At 33.1% G+C, this 20,257-nt stretch overlaps 3 protein-coding genes across 4 annotated transcripts; 2 read left to right on the top strand and 1 right to left on the bottom strand.

Moving 5' to 3' along the window:
• Positions 1–1,736: 1,736 nt before the first annotated feature.
• LOC145138578 (amino acid transporter AVT6C-like) lies at positions 1,737–3,876 on the top strand. The gene is made up of 5 exons (XM_079072640.1): positions 1,737–2,222; positions 2,538–2,693; positions 2,763–2,966; positions 3,058–3,523; positions 3,603–3,876. The coding sequence occupies exons 1-5, from the start codon at positions 1,844–1,846 to the stop codon at positions 3,718–3,720; spliced, it is 1,323 nt and encodes a 440-aa protein (XP_078928766.1). The 5' UTR covers positions 1,737–1,843; the 3' UTR covers positions 3,721–3,876.
• Positions 3,877–13,948: 10,072 nt separating this feature from the next.
• LOC145139759 (uncharacterized) lies at positions 13,949–14,623 on the bottom strand. Its single transcript, XM_079073470.1, has one exon. It carries the CDS (start codon positions 14,621–14,623, stop codon positions 13,949–13,951), a length of 675 nt encoding a protein of 224 aa, XP_078929596.1.
• A 1,346-nt stretch (positions 14,624–15,969) lies between these two features.
• On the top strand, positions 15,970–19,367 carry LOC145138229 (pentatricopeptide repeat-containing protein At3g49170, chloroplastic-like). 2 transcript variants are annotated; one of them, XM_079072343.1, is made up of 3 exons: positions 15,970–16,087; positions 16,278–16,542; positions 16,644–19,367. In XM_079072343.1, exons 2-3 carry the CDS (start codon positions 16,459–16,461, stop codon positions 18,879–18,881), a joined length of 2,322 nt encoding a protein of 773 aa, XP_078928469.1. In that variant the 5' UTR covers positions 15,970–16,087; positions 16,278–16,458; the 3' UTR covers positions 18,882–19,367. The 2 variants fall into 2 exon arrangements, with proteins under 2 accessions (XP_078928469.1, XP_078928470.1); XM_079072344.1 differs by lacking the exon at positions 15,970–16,087 and having other exon boundaries at positions 16,478–16,542; positions 16,644–16,804; positions 16,963–19,367.
• The last annotated feature ends 890 nt before the right edge of the window (positions 19,368–20,257 follow it).

Here is a 20,257-nt window from a genome sequence, read left to right as displayed (position 1 = left end):
TCAACATCCATTTAAAATAAGACCATTAAGTATGTAACCATTACCATAAGACTTATTCTACAGGAAATACAACAATATTTCCATAAAAATACCAATCAAAACCTAGTTTTAGTAATATTAAGATATAAAACATCATGTAGTCTTAATGTTTGTCATCATACATAATCATGTAGTATTAAAGTTCTTCCTTCATACATGACTAACTTGCACAAACCTTCACCTTCAAATTTTGAGTTTTTCCTCATGTATATCCACGTCGTTTCTTGTGGCACTCATCGAAAATCTACGAAGGTGTTTCTGTCTTTTGCGATGTGGTATGTTGCTTCTGAATCTACAATCCACAAAGGATTAGATACAATCTAAAATAGAACTAGCAACACAAAGTTTACTAACATAAGCCTTGTATCCTTCTCCAAGTCCCCCCCATGATTTCATTAAGAACTTATGAGCCTTTTGCCTTTCCAATACATATTGGATTTTCATGATCCTCATTTCAAAATTATCTTCATTGAGTTTAATATCGTTGTATAGTTTAACAACAATGTTCTTTATAGTAGAATCCATTTTGACGAACGATTAAATAAGTCAAACCATGGCATATCATGCAAAGCCATCTCAATAAAATCATATAAATTTAATCATTTGATGTAATGCTTAAAATTTCACAAAGAATCTCATGTCAATAAACATACAAGTTAACATAAGCATTAAAAAAATAGAGAAGTTATCAACTAACAGTTTGCTAAGCATGGCATGTACAAATGAGAATTTCTATTAAAACTTAATATTAATTCACGATCTATGTCATTAGAAGCATAACGAGGTACCCAAAGTTCTCCCCGACAAGGGAAGACATAAGCCAAAGGCCCAAAACACAAGTTTTCCTGAATCAGGAAACACATTTCCAAAAAAATGATTCTTCTTCTTAAAGAACCGATCCTAAATTACAATTTTTTATGTCAATAAACCAAATAACTCTAGAATTATGTCAATAAACCGAATAACTCATATTTTGATTTGACACCATTTAAAGTACATTGAATACTAAGCTTTTGTATATTTCTTATTAATAAAAATGATGTGACCGGTTCAAAGAATTGTCATTTTTTTTGTTTCTATTCGGATAGCCCACAAATATTCCGCTTGCAATTTAAGTCCATAGTCATTTCTAGGTGGCCCTAATTTTGATCTTGATGCAAGTTTTCTTCTTTTCATGATTTCCTGTAACAAATACAGAAATAAGGAAATCCAAAATGATCAATTTGATTAATGTGTTCAATTGATTAACAATTCATGAGTCAAGCACTTCACTTATAACACTTAACATTGAAATAAGAAGCTTAACCCAAATTTTAACCAAAATTACTTTGAAAGAAAATCCGAACCTCAAAAAAAAATGTGGGCCTTTTATTCGAACATAATTTCACTAGGTGTTTTGTTGTCAATAACATGTAAGTCCATTTATTATATAATTGTCCTTTACAAGGAATCTTAAATATTCCTGATTATATAACGTTCATATCTTTAATATTGAATTAAATAAAAATAATTTCATTTATAAATTATAATCATAACGTGAATCACATGCATATATGTTGACTGTGGTCTTTCTCCACGTTACCTGACTGGATTTACGTCCACATACATTTAATTCTACACCACTCGCCACATCCAGGATTACCTAACTCTTAATTACACCCGCCTCCTCTCTTTTCCCATTTTACTCTTCAACTTACGAGCTCATCATGTCCATTTTCGTAATTTCATTCTACCTCAATCATAAACCCAACTCCGTATATAAAACGAACTCGATGAACGTTTAATACCAGAGAGAGATTTCAGGATGTCGCCGGTCAACTCTGATAATGTAGTTCCACTTCTGCCGGAGCATGAATCACCGGAAACATCCACAGAGGAGAAGCAACCGTCGGTTTCCGGAGCCGTGTTCAATGTTTCCACGAGCATAATAGGTGCCGGAATTATGTCGATTCCGGCGACTCTCAAAGTTTTAGGCGTATTTCCAGCGTTTGTGCTGATCGTGCTGATTGCGTGGCTGGTGGATGTTTCTGTGGAGTTCATGTTGAGGTTTAGTTACGCTGGGGGATCCACGACGTATGCAGGACTGATGAAGGAGTCGTTTGGAAGGATAGGATCTGTTGCTGTTCAGATTTGTGTCATGATTACGAATCTCGGTTGTTTGATCATCTATCTCATCATCATCGGTAAGCAACATTAACATATATGCATTTGATTATCGATCAAATTCTAAATTATTACTTTGATTTAGTTAAATTGAAGCCATTGACTATATGATATCGTTAGATTTTGTAAATCAGAACAGTTCGTACTGGCAACATGTAAATTGTAATGAATAATTCTTAGCTTCAAATCTGTATGAGGAAATCACAAATCCTTCAATGGAAACTCGTTCGCTATGGCGTTTAGAAATAACATTTTCAATTTCTAAATGCTATGACTAAATTCATCATAAATAGTTCCTGATTGTGATACGATACTGTGCGATTTTGTATTATCAGGAGATGTTCTCTCAGGAGCGCAATCTGGAGAAGAATCGGTTCATTTGGGAGTATTGCAAGAATGGTTCGGTATTCACTGGTGGAACACACGCAACGTCGCCATCCTCTTCATCGTTATCTTCGTTATGCTTCCATTAGTCTTATTCCGCCGTGTTGGTAAGTAATTTCTCACTTTTTCCACCACCATGATCGCAAGCTTAACCTAATTACTCTTTTTCACAACAGAATTTCTATCGATGAGCTCAGCAGTAGCTGTTCTATTAGCAATAGTGTTCGTCGGAATCTGTTCAGCCATGGCGATCTCTGCAACTGTGAAAGGAGAAACAAGGAACATCAGATCGTTACCTCAGTTAGATGATCAAGCCGCCTTCTTCAACCTCTTTACAGCCATCCCTGTCATCGTCACAGCTTTCACTTTCCATTTCAATGGTAAGAACTAGTAACTAAAAACTAAAAAAACGTCATCATTCCAACAAAATGAAACTAAACGAAAGCTACTACATGATCTATTTTGTTGTAGTACATGCGATTGGTGTAGAGCTAGGTAAACCCGAAGCAATGGCGTCTGCAGTTCGAATCTCTCTCATACTTTGTGCCCTAATTTACTTCTCAATTGGGCTATTTGGGTACATTCTGTTTGGGGATTCAATCGAGGCTGACATTCTTGTAAACTTTGATGAAGCAACTGGATCGATGATTGGATCTGTGTTGAATGATATTGTTCGATTAAGCTATGCATTCCACTTGATGCTGGTGTTCCCTTTGTTGAACTTTTCTTTGAGGACAAATATCGATGAGTTTCTTTTCCCTGATAAGTCTCTTCTTGCTAAAGACAACAAGAGATTTCTGTTCCTCACGTTTATTCTGCTAGCTGCAGCTTATCTCATCGCCATAGCCATTCCAAATATATGGTATTTCTTTCAGTTCATGGGATCAACAGCTGCTGTTAGCATTGCCTTCATCTTCCCTGGTGCTCTTGCTCTCAGGTAAATATATACACCATTACTTATTTATAAGTTTGTAATTCAAAATTGCTGATTGTGTTAAGTTTACGAAATATAACAGAGATGTACATGGTATTTCTTCAAGAAAGGACAAGATAATTGGAGCAACGATGATAATTCTGGCTGTTATTACAAGCACAATTGCAATTTCTTCCAATCTCTACAGCTTAGGAAACTAAATATGACTTTGTGTAGTGGTTTCTACTTTCTTGTATGATAGTTTACTTTCTTCATTCTTTTTTCCGACGTGGAAATCAATATTCTAGTGTCATGTATTACAGAATATTAACTGAGTATTTTGAAAAAGGTAATATACGCTATAAATCAGATGATTATGGATGGGTCCAAAAAGTATGATTTGGTCAACCATGTTGTCGGTCCAACTGTACAATTGGATGAATAAGCACTGAACATGCCAGTTGGACAACAATCATTTACAGTCCATAATATAGTTTCTACCTTTATCTATGCATTAAGCTTATTATTGAATGTATGATCAACTGCATATGATAGTAAGTTTAATACGAACCTTAACCTTTAGATAGTTAATGTTTTTCTAAGATAGTTAATGTTTTTATAAAAATTTGTCTTGGAGTTGCACCTGATTCTTAAATTAAACTGCTGACAAGATTATTATTTCCAAGGCCCTAGAAGTTCTTATCATCATGGAATTTTTTTTTTTTTTCTTGAAACAGCAAATATTATAAATAAAGTCACATGCTTAGCAAGTAGCTAAGAAACATGGACAAGGTACAAATACAATAACAATGCAAAATTAATAGAAAGTAAAATGTGAGATACTCCAATCCACCCAACTACCACATAAATTCGAACTCCTATGTTTAAACCACGAAAAGGACTGAGAAATAATATCATCTGCAATTTTTGCAGGAGTGTTGTGCACCTTATTAAATACCTTGTTATTCTTTGCTTTCCATACCCGCCACAACAAACAATAGAAGATTATTGTGACGGATAGCCTTTTCTTAGGGCAATTATCCCATGAAGCACCAAAGTTGAGAAATTCATCCATGTTGAGAAATTGTCTCTTTGGTAATTCACATCATTTGAAAATCCAATCGCGAGTCTCATCCACCACTATGCATTTTACGAACAGATGATCTACCGTTTCCTGCTCATTACCACATAGAACACATAAATCGGAATGTGCATTAACGCCTCTTCTCTTAAGTTCCATTGCAACAGGTATTTTTCCTTGCATAGCACGCCATATCAAGCATCTGACTTTAAGTGGGATACTTTTTGACCATTCGGTAACCAAGCCATTGTAAGGTGTTCCAGTAGAATCAATGTGTCTTCTCATCGTGTTAACAGTGTATATACCATCCAAGTTTAGATTGAACTTCAAACCCGAAGGAACTGGAACGAGTCTTATGTCATTGAGTATCGAGACACAGCTCAATAAATTCTGATAACACATCATCACCACGGAGTGAGTCTTATCATCATGGAATGATGTGTCAAAAGGAAGCCACATAAAAAGGGAAAAGACCAAGATAAGGTTGTTGCCCCAAAGGTTGCGCTTCATCCCAAGAAAAAAACCTTGATAAGTATGCCAAATGTTACCATTATGGCAAGAAAGTCACTTCGAAGAGGAACTTTCCTACGTACGTAACTAAACTGAAAAAAGGCAAAGTTAAAGATTTCAATTAAAGTTTTCAATTCAGGTTCTATCTAATAGAAATTTTTACCTTTTCATCTAGCTCCTAAGTAGTTGATATTGACATTTCTAAATATGTGTACGGATTGAAAAGAAGTTGGAAACTGAATAAAGGTGACTTAAATTTATCTGTTGGCAATATAACAAGTACTCTAGTTGTAGCCACTCGAAGCTTTGAGCTGAATTGTTAAGTTGTCTTATTTTTAATTTGGAATTAATTTCAGTTTCTTTTGAAACAATATGGTTTTGAAACCATAGTGTCACGTAGGCGCTACCTAACAATTTACCACAAAAATATGGTTTTATTCCACACCTAAGACCATCTACAACCCATTTCTATTTTTTTCCCCAAAAATGGACTAAAAAAATGAGGTAAATAGTGTTTCATCTCCAACCCTACTCCATTTTTTACCCCATTTTTACCCCCAAAAAGTATATTCCATTCTTCTAACTTATATAAATTATCAAATACGCCCCTTCAAAGAATTTGGTTTTAACAAATATATAATCTATATATTTTTTTTCATTACAATAATATTAAATAATAAGATTATATTTATAATACGTAATTATAAGCTTTTATAAAATAGGTTATTGTGTTTTAAAATTTCAATATGTATTTAAATTTTAATATGAATTTGATAAACAAAAAAAATTATATTTATAATTAATTAATATAATTTAATATATAACACAATATTATAAGTATTAAATATTACATTTAAATAATAGTTACTAGATAAAAAAACCAGAAATGTATAAATATATAAAACGAGGGACTAAAACCGACAATTCAAATTTCATCCCCATTTTGGGGGAAATGAACAGTATAACACCATATATATGGTGTTATACTATTCATTTCCCCAAAAATAGGGGAATAAATAGAGTAGGGTTGGAGAGGAATAGAGAAAGAAATGGGGGAACTAATGGAGAATGAGAGTGGGTTGGAGATGCTCTAAGGAGTGGTACCACACTCAATATATATATATATATATATATATATATATATATATATATATATATATATATATATATATTTTAAATAATTAAAATTTTTTAGTTTTAATCAAAAACAAAATATTTCATTAATAAAAAAACCAATTACATTGCATCACTTAAAAAAAATAACATCACATTTAAAAAAACCTACAAACATAGAAAGAAAAGGAAATTAAAAAAAAAACATGGACGAACTATATGAAATCGTCCTCCGAGAACTCGTCTTCCGGGTCATCGGGGGGGGGGGGGGTGTCAAAATTGAGGTTAATGTGTTGAATCTCATAAATGTGTTCCATCAAGTAGGAATGAAAGTGGGTCCAAACCCGGACCCGAAAAACCCGAAACCGGTTAACGGGATTTTGTAGAACCGGAAACCGGACCGGTATATAGGAACCGGTTCCGGTTCGGTTCTGGGTACGGTTCCGGGTAAAGTGGGTCTAGAACCGAAAAACCCGGAAACATCAAAGTGGGTAGGTTGGAACCGGATAAAGTGGGTTTAGAACTAGAAAACCTAGAAAAAACCGGAATTTTTTGGTAGTTACTTACTACTTAGTGGGTTGAACTTTGAAAATTTTCATATTGATATCCCAACTTTGGGGGACTGTAACTCATTGAAATGAAACCAAAATTAACAAAATTATAGTCTAAAATCATGTACAAACTCTAAAATACACTCTGGAAAAAACCGTATGTCAATCCGACTTTAAACGAATGAGATATGAATGTGTTAACATTTTCACATAATACAAAGTACAAAAACAAATAGCTGAAAAATTGAAAATTTTCAGTTTTGATATCACGACTTCGGAGGACTGTAAATCATTGAATGTTAAACCAAAAATGACAAAATTATAGCGTAAACTCATGTACAAACTGTAAACTACAAGTTGGAGAAAACCACATGTCAATCCGACTTCAAACGAATTAGATATGCATGTTTTAAAACTTTCACCGAATACAAAAAAACTGAAAAACTAAAAACTTCCAGCTTTGATATCTCGACTTTGGGGGACTGTAAGTCAATGAATATAAAGCTAAAAATAGTAAATTTATAGTCTAAAGTCATGTACAAACTCTAAACTACATGTTGGAAAAAACCACATGTCAATCGGAGTTGAAACGAATGAGATAGGCATCTTTTAAACGTTTCACAAAAACCGGTTCCGGTCCTAAAAGTGGTTCCGGTTCCAAACACTGGTTCCGGTTTTTAGACCCGGTTTACCCGGACCCGATGGACCCAAACCCGGATTACCCGGGACCCGGATAAAGCCAATTTTTAAACCCGGAACCGGAACCGGTTATATATATTTCGGTTGTAACGGTTCCGGTTCCTGTCCGATTCCGGTTCCGGTCCGGTTTTCCGGTTCTAAATCTCATCCCTACCACCAAGTGCATACGAAGATTGTAAAATGTTTCATTGGAACGAACCTCTGCTCTCTTTTCAATGTATTCGTCGTCACCGATTTCTATTGTTTGTGTCTTGGGAATGGTTTCCTACTCATCATAATCACATATCGCTCTTCCTTTGTCTTCGATAATCATGTTATGCAGTATTATACATGCATACATGACTTCATGCATTTTTTCCTCGCTGAAAAAAAATTGCTGGTATTTTCAATATAAACCAACGTTTCTTGAGAGCTACAAAAGCCCGCTCGACATCCTTCCTAGCCCTTTCTTGTGCTTTCTTGAATTTTTTCCGGCGAGTATCATGCGGACATGTAAACGATTTAACAAAAATTGCATACTCAACATCAGGGTCGGCTTTATTGTTTGATGAGTAAAGGTAGGGCTTAGGGCCCCAATTGTAAGGGGCCCCGTTTACTTTCGATCCAAGCTTAGTAGTTTCCAAAAAATCACGCATAGTGCTGATCGATTCTTCAAGCGACGAGTACATACGACGATTAAACTTCCGTTCTTTTTCTCCATTCTCGTGTTCAATTCTAGGCCTTCTCCAATCGTTTCTTCTACTCTTCTGTTGAGTCACTGTCTCGCTGAATCGTTGCACGCTATTGTTCTTCACTCTTCAAACTTCAGTTCTTCTTCCTTCTTCATTCTCGGTTTCTCCATTGCTCAAATATCATTGATTTGATGATCTGATGCTATTCTGCTGTCATTGAAACGGTAATATGCTTGTATTTTCACTTTTCACTTTTGATTTTTCTATTATATCTGATTATCTAATTGGGGTTAATAGCCAATTAATTAGGGTTAATCTTTTCACAATGGACATGACACAATCACGAATCTTTCAATGAACTGTCATTTGTTAAAGGACTGAAGAAGTAGAACCGATACATATGTAGAGAATTTACAAAGTCAGTCTTGTAGGATCAGCAGTTAACTAGTTATTTATCCACTTGATTGCAGCCAGGAATGTTGACACTGACAGACTACATATGAATGATTTTTTTTCATAGTAAATTAACCTTTTGCAATGTAATGAATGATTTTTTTTCATAATAAACTAACATGTGATAGTATTGGACAATGTTTTGTTCCTGATTATTGACAGAATCATGTGGCATTGCATGTGAGATTTCAATTAGATCTGTATATAACTGATTTCATTAGAAATATAGCATCCAAAATAGAAAAAGTTTTTAATTTAGATTTTTGGTGTCACATAACTGTTAACTCGATTACCTAAAAAATTTAAGTTCGTTGGCCTCATAATTTGGTTTTGTTTTAAATGAGATTCTTGTTTGACATCCTGTTATATAATGTCTTCTGATTAAAACACAATGTTTTATTATTAAGCTATGTAATTTGTATTTTAATTGTTTTTGGCTTTATCCAAATGGCATGAATGATTAAAGTTGTTAATATTTTCAACTTTATGATTTTTGATTCCAGATTGGCATATTCCATTGTTCACTGATTCCAGATTGGCTGATTCCATTGTTCACTGAATCCATATTGGCAGATTCCATTGTTTTTGAGTTTTCCATTATCTTAGAGGCGATATAATCCTAATCCATATCTTCTATACTTATAGTTATTATTAATCAAATAATTAATAATCATGTCAAAGAGAAAATACGAATCTGGTGCCTCAAAAAGGAAACGAAAAATGCAAGAAGAAGTTTTTACAGATAAACAAAAAGGGTCATTTTCTAAATTAAATCTGTTAAAAAATTATTTAAGATCTACAATGTCACAAGAAAGATTAAATGGATTATCTATTTTGTCAATTGAAAAACATTTAGTAAAAGAAATTGATTATGAAAATTTCATTAAAGAATTTGCATCTAAAAAGGCTAGAAAAATTAACTTTATGTCATAAAATATATTCACAAAAAACATATACATAACTTTTTTTTAACTCCGCCATTTGTAAACTTTTTAGTTTATTATTGCCGGTCCCAAGCCCGGATAAAGGTGGAGGGTTTATAACATTAAGTATAGTAAATGTCAAAGGGCCCCAAATTTTTGGTCGCTTAGAGCCCCCAAACTGGTTGAGCCGGCCCTGCTCAGGATAGATCTCATCAACTAGATAATAACCTTATTTATATGGTGTTCCACACAATTGGAAAGACTCGAAAGAAGAGTCTGGTGCAGATCCGTCGTATAAGTTGTTAAATATAGGTGAACGATTAATGTCGTTAAGAGAACCAGGAGAACCAAAAAAGGCATGCCAAATCCACAGATCCTGTGATGCCACTATTTCAAGTATGACTGTTGGATGCCCATGATCACCTCGGGTAAATTGACCATGGTGTGAGGTAGGATAATTTTCCCATGCCTAATATAGACAATCTAAACTTTCTAACATTCCAAAAAAGCCATGTACGTTAGCATGATGAGATTGCAATTTCATGATGTCATTGCGTGTAGACTTACGTAAATATTTTGGCCCATAAAGTTGAATAATAGTTTTGCAAAAATAATGGAGACTATCTCGTGTAGTCCTAGCGGACATCCTAAAACTCTTGTCCAACGCATCAGGAGGGATGCCATATGCTAATTGACGAAGTGCAGCTGTGTATTTTTGTAAAGGGGTGAAACCGGGTGTATCTCTAGCATCGGGCGTTGTTGGAAAAGATCACACTCCCTCGTTATATCGGGTGTATCTCTAGCATCGGGCGTTCTTGAAAGTAGTCTTGTATCAAGCGTTGGTTTGCCTCTTCACGATTTCTACAAACATATATTCGGGTTCTCCGTTCTGCACTTCCGACTGCGCTACTACATGTCGCTTCATACGTTTGTTCCGCCAATTTAACAGCAGCGACAAAAACATCAAACATAATATCAAAGTCTTCAGAAGAATTGGATGACGGCATTTTTTAATTTTTTTTAAGAGGAAATGTAGTAGAAAGATAAAAAAAATTTGTTAAGGTTTGAGAGATTTAAATAGGAAAGTTTAAAGGTTAAATAGAAACAAAAAAAAACTTTTTTTATTTTAGAAATCCGGCCGTTCAACGGTCACTTTGGATAAAAGTGGAAAAGAAGAGTGCTCTCGTGGGAAGTCGTAGTGCGGCCTCCACCGCACCCAAACTACGATGGAGGGGCGGTGTTCCAGCCTATGTGGCACCGGTGGTGCGGTCTCTACCGCAACCACTCCCACCGGTCTAATGATCTTTATGAGCCTTATATGCGCAAGTAATGTTCTCTCAAATAATAATTAAACATACATATATAATTGTCATCGTTGTCATATAAAAAAAGTAGGGGTGGAATTGGTACGGTACCGAGATTATTTTCTCCAAACCGTGTACCGTACCAACTATAGTTGGTATAAGATTTTAGCTACCAGTACCGTACCAAGTGTACTTGGTACAAATTAATTTGGCTACCAACAAATTTGGTTGGTATATATTGGTATTTGGTATATACCAAAATTTTTAACTAATATGTACTATACATGAATATAAGTTGAATTTGTGGACATTTGGCCGTTGCTTCACTCGCTTCTGGTAGTATTCTTTTTATTTGGAAACCACTAAAAGGATTAAAAGAGGTCCACCCCTAGCAAGTTGCTATAGGAAACAAATGGTAATAGTACAAGTACAAGGAATGAGAAGTTAGTATTTCTTTTTAAGTTTTAGTGTATGTATCACCGATCTCGTGCACATCAAACAATAAGTATCAAGAAATTTGTCGGTCAATGTGTTAGTTTAGTAATTCTAAGACTTAGTTTAGTAATTCTAAGACTTGTTAGTTGTTATTCTAATTAAAACATGAAGATATGAGAACTCATATTTCTTTGTATTTATGAATTGATATATATATATATATATATATATATATATATATATATATATATATATATATATATATATATATATATATATATATATATATATATATATATAGGGAAAGGATCAAATGAGAACACCTAAAAGGTTGAGAACGCGAGAACAAGTATATTCATTTGTGATTCCATGTATTCATTTGTGGAAAAATGATAAATTTTTACGCACAATCAACATGAATATGCATTTTCTCTTCAATTGAAATTAAAGGCGTAAAAATTTATCATTTCTCCACAAATGAATACATGGAATCACAAATGAATATACTTTGTTCTCGCGTTCTCAATCTTTTTGGTGTTCTCATTTGATCCTACTCCAATATATATATATATATATATATATATATATATATATATATATATATATATATATATATATATTGGTTGGTACGGTACAACCGTGGTATTCAAAATTTCATACCGTTACCGTACCAAGACATCTTAATTGGCATGGTATTACCAGCCAAACATATTGGCTACCAAATAACTTGGCTACCGATTTAATTGGTTCGGTTGGTAACATGTTGGTTGGTTCTCTGTGTTACATATTTGGCAGCCCTAAAAAAAGAATGACACATTCAATGTTTTTTGATCACATCGATCACTTGTTCTTCTATCAACTGAATAATACCATACACAATTATTAACAACATTACACAATTATTAACAACATTAAACCTCCTCGACCCCACCTACCTTTTATATTAGGTGTGGTTATTATAAATCAAACATTATTACTCATACATGTATGATACGTATCTTCAAGTGAGAAGTAATGGGTCCAAACAAAATGATAAGTGTTGGTTGTATTAGGCTGGAGGGAGTGGTGCCACATTCCATCATGTAACCACAATGCCATGTAGGCGCCGTCTCACAATTTACCACAAAAATATGTTTCATACCACACCGAATGAGTGGTACCATACTCAATATATATATATATATATATATATATACTAGTTTATAACCCGTGGGAACCACGGGTTATAAAATTAATTAAATTTTCATAATAAAAATTTATAATTATTAATCAATTATTTTAAATAAATTATTAATTAAGAGATATATCAAAATTTTAAAATTATTATAACTTCAAATTTAACATATAACTAGAAAATGTAAATTTGAATCTTAAAATGAGTTGCCTAATATATCTACATGACACATGACAATGAGGAGTTGTATTAGAATGACACTTGGCAAAAGGAGATTACAATTATTCATTTTACTAGTTGTGAGACTCATGTATTACATGGGTTAATTTTAAAAAAAATAGATATAAAAGTTTAAATATTTGGGAACTTTAAATTTATAAGAAAATAAGAAAAACAATGAATTATTAAAATTGAAATGTTTTTTTTATATTTTAAATTTAAACAAATAATTTAAATAAATAAACAAAAGAAATTAATGAGTTTTAATTTGGGAATTTTGAAATTAAAAGGTAAGTCCATTAATGAAATTGATATCCATTTATTACTATATTTATTATAATCATTACATTAAAATATTATGTGAAATTTAATAAAATAAGAAAACTCTTAAAATGACATGTGGAAAAAAAATTAATTCAAAATAATCAAAAAATGACATTTGGCAAATTGAATGAGATTGTGACATGTGACAAAAAAAAGCCTACATTTATTAGAGTATATATATATATATATATATATATATATATATATATATATATATATATATATATATATATATAGGGCTAGGTTATTTTGTTTCTTACATTTATTGTGTGCTAGAATGCACCAATAGGAATTTAGTAAATTAAATACTTAATTAATTAAATAAATATAGATATTAAATGATTTCCATAATTATATGTATATTAGTTGATATCCATAATTATAATTATCTTTTTATGGAAACTAATTAAATCCGTCATTGATGTCAGCAATAACATTCTTTCAGAATGAATTCGCATCTAGGTTGTTATATATGAGTTCGTATTTTGTTTCAGGACTCACTCACTTAAAATACAATAAAGTTGCATGGAATATGAAGAACGAGAGTGTATTCTACTAGAATACACTCTCATTCTGCTGGAATACATTTTCATTCTTCTAGATATAAATTCATTCTGAAAGAATATTATTGTTGACATTAATGACGAATTTAATTAGTTTCCATAAAAATGAGTTATAAGTATGGATAACATTTAATATACATATAATTATTACTAAATTCTTATTGGTGCATTCTAGCACACAATATTTCATTTGAACCTACCTCTCTCTCTCTCTCTCTCTCTCTATATATATATATATATATATATATATATATATATATATATATATATATATATATATAATTAAAATTTTTAGTTTTAATCAAAAACAAAATATTTCATTAATAAAAAAAACCCATTACATTGCATCACTTAAAAAAAATAACATCACATTTAAAAAAACCTACAAACTTAGAAAAAAAGGAAATTAAAATAAAAAACATAAACGAACTACATGAAATCATCGTTCGAGAACTCGTCTTCCGGGTCATCCGGGGGATCCAAATTGAGGTTAATGTGTTGAATCCCGTAAATGTGTTCCACCAAGTCCATACGAAGATTGTGAAATGTTTCATTGGAATGAACCTCTGCTCTCTTTTCAATGTACTCGTCGCCACCAATTTCTATTGTTTGTGTCTTGGGAATGGTTTCCTGCCCATCATAATCACATATCGCTCTTCCTTCGTCTTCGATAATCATGTTATGTAGTATTATACATGCATACATGACTTCATGCTTTTTTTCCTCGCTGAAAAAGATTGCTGGTTTTTTCAATATGAACCAACGTTTCTTGAGAGCTCCAAAAGCCCGTTCGACATCCTTCCTAGCTCTTTCTTGTGCTTTATTGAATTTTTTCCGGCGAGTATCATGCGAAAACATAAGCGATTTAACAAAAACTGCATACTCAGGATAGATCCCATCAACTAGATAATAACCATATTTATATGTTGTTCCACGCAATTGAAAAGAAGAATCTGGTGCAGATCCGTCATATATGTTGTTAAATATAGGTGAACGATTAAGAACATTAATGTCGTTAAGAGAACCAGGAGAACCAAAACAAAACATGCCAAATCCACAGATCCTGTGATGCCACCGCTTCAAGTATGACCGTTGGATGCTCATGATCACCTCAGGTAAATTGACCGTGGTGTGAGGTAAGGCAATTTTCCCAAGCCCAATGTAGACAATCTAAACTTCCTAACATTCAAGGAAAGCCATGTACGTTAGCATGATGAGATTGCAATTTCATGATGTCATTGTGTGTAGGCTTACGTAAATATTTTGGCCCATAAAGTTGAATAATAGTTTTGCAAAAATAATGGAGACTATCTCGTGTAGTCCTAGCGGACATCCTAAAACTCTCGTCCAACGCATCAGGAGAGATGCCATATGCTAATTGACGAAGTGCAGCTGTGCATTTTTGTAAAGGGTGAAACCGGGTGTATCTCTAACATCGGGCTGTTGTTGGAAAAAATCACACTCCCCCGTTAGATCTTCGACTATATGTTCGTACAAAAGGTTTGAACATTCTGAAACGCCTTCGGAAATAGTACCATTGAAAAGTGGCATTTTCTTGAAAGTAGTCTTGTATCAAACGTTGGTTTGCCTCTTCACGATTTCTATAAACATATATTCGGGTTCTCCGTTCTGCACTTTCGGCTGCGCTACTGCATGCCGCTTCATACGTTTGTTCCGCCAATTTAGCAGCAGCGACAAAAAAATCAAACATAATATCAAAAGTCTTCAGAAGAATCGAATGACGACATTTTTTAATTTTTTTTAAGAGGAAATGTAGTAGAAAGATAAAAATAATTGTTAAGGTTTGAGAGGTTTAAATAGAAAAGTTTAAAGGTTAAAAAGGAAAAAAAGAACATTTTTTTTAAAAAAAAATCCGACACTTCAACGGTCATTTTGAATGAAAATGGAAAAGAGGAGTACTCCCGTGGGAAGCCGTAGTGCGGTCTCCACCGCACCCAAACCGCGGTGGAGGGGCGGTATTCCAGCCTATGTGGCACCGGTGGTGCGGTCTCTACCGCAACCACTCTCACCGGCCTTAGCGGGCTCAGGAGTAGAAAGAAAGAGCATATATCTGTGAGTTAAATATTTTTTTAAAGATTATGTTTGATGATAGTTTAAGACATAATAGTTTATCTATTGGGTATAATTAAAAATACAGAATCATATATTAAATTCTCGTTTCTATGAAAATAAAAAATTTTCTTATATTTTAACGAAATGAGTATGCAAAAGTAACTTTTCAACCATATAAGAAATGTAGATTTCAAGACAGAAATTACATTGTGGATAATAGAATCAAGTCCCAAAAATGTTTAATATATTGGAAAAAGGGTGTAAACTAAATATTTATTTAAATCTAAGGGGTTCACAATGAAAATAAACTTTTTCTTACATCTACGCGGTATTTGAAATCTATTCCGGGTTAAACCCGTGTAAGTTGCAGCACCCGGCGGGATAATATCCTTCAAACCGTTATCCCTTTCTCCTTCACTGTCTGCTTCAAGTCTGTAATTTCCTTCAACCAATCAACTCCATCTTCCGCTCACTCACTTTTGATTTTGTTGCAAGGTAATCTCACGATTTCTCTTGAAATTTTTTATCACTTCTGTTTATTTTGATTTTTGTTGTTTTCATGAAATTGTTATCATGACATTTTCGATATGGAAAAACTGGAGGCAAAGATAGTTGATTGTACACATTTACGTTCGCGATTATTCTTTTTAATTGGAAGTAATTTTAGTAACTCTCAATGTAACAGTTCGACATGCAATTCAAGTGTTCGATGAAATGCCTGATGCCCTGAACTATATCTTCTTTAGGCATGAACTCAAATTCCGATTCTTTTCTTCTCGAAGATGATTCTTTATTGTCTGCTCCCTTTTTTTTTTTAAGATTCCATAGAAGTGATAACTGATCCATCTGAGTTCTGACTATTTACAATGGCAACCGATTTATTAGTAAAAAGCACATATCTGGAGTTCTCTTCTAAGCTTGGCTTATTCACCTCAAATTCACATAACAAAGTAAGATATTCCTCTTTCCTTCTCCATACTTCTGACACTCGAATGAAGTATTAAAGAATTTGTTCATATGTGACCCTTTGATTTGTATATATCAATTGCAGGCTAAAAGTTCAACAAAATCTTTGTCCTCTCTCCCTACCCGTAAAAATCGGGTAGTCCAAATCCAAAGTTACAGTGATCAGATTCATGTCCAGAAATTGGTCAACTTCCTCCATGAATGTTCACGAGAAAGATCCATCAAAGAAGCAAAAGCAATTCATGGGTATGTGTTAAAATCCAATTATTCCAATGAAGACTTACTGATATTACTCAATCATGTAGCTCACACATATTCAAAGTGCTCAAACTTGAAAGAAGCTCAGTTATTATTCAACACAATGTGTGAAAAAAATGTTTTTTCATGGACTGTAATGGTTACAGGATCAACAGAGAATGGGCTATTTCATGATGCATTCAGATACTTCATTGAGATGCAAAATTGTGGAATATTTCCAGATGCATTCACCTATTCTGCATTTATTCAGTTATGTCTAGGCCTTGATTATCTTAATTTGGGAAAAATGATACACTCACAAATAATTAAAACAAGATACACATTAAATGTTCGTGTTGCCACATCACTTCTTAACATGTATGCAAAGATGAGAAAGGTTAATGATTCATGGAAAGTTTTCACTTCAATGGAAGAACATAATGAAGTTTCATGGAATGCTTTGATATCAGGGTTCACAGAAAATGGTCTCTATGCAAAAGCATTTGATTCTTTTCTTGAAATGATTGAAAAAGGATTTACTCCTAATAAATTCACGTTTGTCAGCGTTCTAAAGGCAATTGGGAAATTGCATGATGTTAGTAAAGGAAAACATGTCCATAAATGCATTATTGAATCGGATATGGAGTCTGATGTTTTTGTGGGAACTGGATTAATTGATATGTACTCCAAATGTGGAGATATATCGGATGCTAGATCTGTTTTTGACACATATTTCATCGCTTGTTCTTTAAATATGCCATGGAATGCAATGCTTTCAGGTTACATACAGTGTAATTGCATCCAAGAAGCTCTAGAGCTTTATCTGAGAATGTGTGAATCCAATATAAAATCAGATGTTTACACTTATTGTAGTGTATTTACCGCAATTGCCACTATGAAAAGTTTAAGGTTAGTGAGACAAGTTCATGGGATTGTGAAAAAGTCTGGATACGAGTCATATGACAATGACAATGACACTGACACTGACAATGACACTGTGTCCTTAAGTGTTAGAAATGCAATTGGAGATGCATACTCTAAATGTGGTTCACTTGAAGATGTAAAGAAAGTTTTTGATAAAGTAAAGGAACGAGATGTAGTATCGTGGACAATCTTGATGAGTTGTTATTCTCGGTGTCTTCAATGGGAGGAAGCACTTGTGATTTTCTCGGAGATGAGAAAAGACGGTTTTACCCCTAATCAGTTCACGTTTTCTAATGCCCTTGTAGCGTGTGCTAGTCTTTGTTTTCTTGAATATGGTCGACAACTTCATGGACTTATATGGAAAACCGGATGGAATACTGATAATTGTATAGAAAGTGGTTTGATTGATATGTATGCAAAATGTGGAAGCATAAATGATGCGAAAATTGTATTCGAGAGTGTAAATAATCATGATGTTGTGACATGGACATCTATTATTTCAAGCTATGCACAACATGGTGATGTTGTTAATGCTCTTGAAATGTTCAAAAAGATGAAAGATAATGGTTTTGAACCGAATTCTATCACAATGTTGTGTGTTTTGTTTGCTTGTAGCCATGGAGGTAGGGTAGAAGAAGGACTTTATTATTTCAAAACCATGAAGGAAATTTACAATTTGGTCCCTCAAATGGAGCATTATAGTTGTGTTGTTGATATGTTAGGTCGTGTTGGACGTATAAATGATGCGTATGTGTTTATAAAGAAAATGGATGTAGAACCGAATGTAATGGTTTGGGAGAATTTACTAGGAGCATGTAGGGTTTATGGAAATATTGAATTAGGAGAGATAGCTGCAAAAAAGATAATTTCAATTAATCCACATGATTCGTCTCCTTATGTTCTTCTTTCTAATGCGTATGTGCAAAGAGGGAGTTTTATGGAAGGAATTGGAGTGAGAAATGTGATGAAAGAAAGAGGAGTTAAGAAGGAAGCGGGGTGTAGTTGGATATGTGTTAGAGGTAGAGTTCATAAGTTTTATGCAAAAGATGAAGAACATGAAGAAAAAGATGAATTATATTTTGTGTTGGATGTGTTGAAAGAGAAACTAAGGGATATGGGTTATATACCGGATTTAAGATACGTATTGGAAAGTGATTATTGAAGTATAAGGCTGAACGGAGTGGGAGGTGCCAAAGCACTCGCTAGGCTCGCTAAAGGAAGGAGAACACCGCCCCCTAGCGCTCGCTATGTTGCACTCGTTACTTCCTTGGCGAGAGGAGAGAGAAGGAAAAGGGAGACTGATTGGTGGTCAATGGTTTGACAATATTGCGACCATCAGGGGCGGATTGGTGATCCAACAATTTGTTATTTGGTCTTCGTTTGTAAACCATTGATTACAGAAGGTGAGAAGAAACACAAATGTCTGCTTCGTTTGGTTCTTCAATGGGGGCTGCCTTCCACATATCCCCAAAGCAATTGGGTTAGGTATGCTTTATATCTTTGGTGGCCTTTACTGGGTTGTTGGGCTTGAATTATTTAGCCCTTGACACATGATATGTAATTGAGTTATTTAATTTAACTGTATATGTAATTTATTATTTTAGTTTAACACGTTTGTGGTAAGTTATTTTATTGTCATTTACTGTTAGTTTATATGTTTTATGTTAATAAATTTGTTATTTAAGAATTTCTTTCGTTTATGCAAAATAAAGTTTGGCATTTTGATTATGTGCTTTTAAAAGTTAAAGTAAACTTATTTGTCAACCACAAAAAAGCTTGTATCAAGTGCATAAAATTTGTTTAATATTTATGCATAAAAATGTTTTTATATTAAAATAAAGTAATTTAATTAAACTAAAAAAAGAAAATCAAAAATAAAAAAAATGGAGTGTTAGGAGTGTTACCACTCCCTACCAAATGCTAAGATTAAGTGTTAAATTGTAAAAAATGAGGTGACATTTCAAAATATGATGTGACAAAGTGTTAAGAGTGTTACCACTCCCCTTAGCCTAAGAATGTGATATCTTAAAATCCTAATGACTAATCAAATATTTGTAAAAAAAAAAATACAAAATAGGAAAATCAATGATTTTTTACAAACAAAAAGATTAAAAAATTATATAGAAAGCAAAATCTAGATATTAAAGGGATTAGTATCCAATTAAAAAAATTCATACAACACTAAACTATTAGAAAATTTAACCGTTCGATATAAAATTAGAAAGTTCATTACTTAGAAAAAGAATCACTAATTTTTTTTTACCATCTAAGTCAAACTAAGCATGTAAAATGAATTGATAATACATTTCCTAATTCATAATCAATAATATATTTCTAGTGGTTAGAATATAAAATTATAATGTAAAATCATGAAATATCTTAAAAATTAAAAGATTTCTACAAATAAAGATGAGTTACAATGTAATTTCCCATTCAATTCCACTATGAAATGAGAAAAAAAATATATATCAAGAATTAATAAATAGAGGAAATCATGTGTCCGTAATTGGTAGAAATAACTTGGTTTTTAAAAAAAAT

The sequence above is a fragment of the Lactuca virosa genome, chromosome 9 (genome assembly GCF_052849685.1).
Source record: "Lactuca virosa cultivar CGN04683 chromosome 9, Lactuca_virosa_CGN04683_v6, whole genome shotgun sequence".
Taxonomy (NCBI): domain Eukaryota; kingdom Viridiplantae; phylum Streptophyta; class Magnoliopsida; order Asterales; family Asteraceae; genus Lactuca; species Lactuca virosa.
This window is presented reverse-complemented; position numbering and strand designations above follow the sequence as displayed.

Bases quoted from the DNA above. Each gene is read 5' to 3' on its own strand.
- LOC145139759 (XM_079073470.1), bottom strand. From the start codon at position 14,623: ATGAGCATCCAACGGTCATACTTGAAGCGGTGGCATCACAGGATCTGT.
- LOC145138229 (XM_079072343.1), top strand. From the start codon at position 16,459: ATGGCAACCGATTTATTAGTAAAAAGCACATATCTGGAGTTCTCTTCT. The intron at 16,543-16,643 runs GTAAGATATTCC...TATCAATTGCAG, and splicing joins CCTCAAATTCACATAACAAA to GCTAAAAGTTCAACAAAATC.
- LOC145138578 (XM_079072640.1), top strand. From the start codon at position 1,844: ATGTCGCCGGTCAACTCTGATAATGTAGTTCCACTTCTGCCGGAGCAT. The intron at 2,694-2,762 runs GTAAGTAATTTC...TTTTCACAACAG, and splicing joins AGTCTTATTCCGCCGTGTTG to AATTTCTATCGATGAGCTCA. The intron at 3,524-3,602 runs GTAAATATATAC...GAAATATAACAG, and splicing joins CCTGGTGCTCTTGCTCTCAG to AGATGTACATGGTATTTCTT.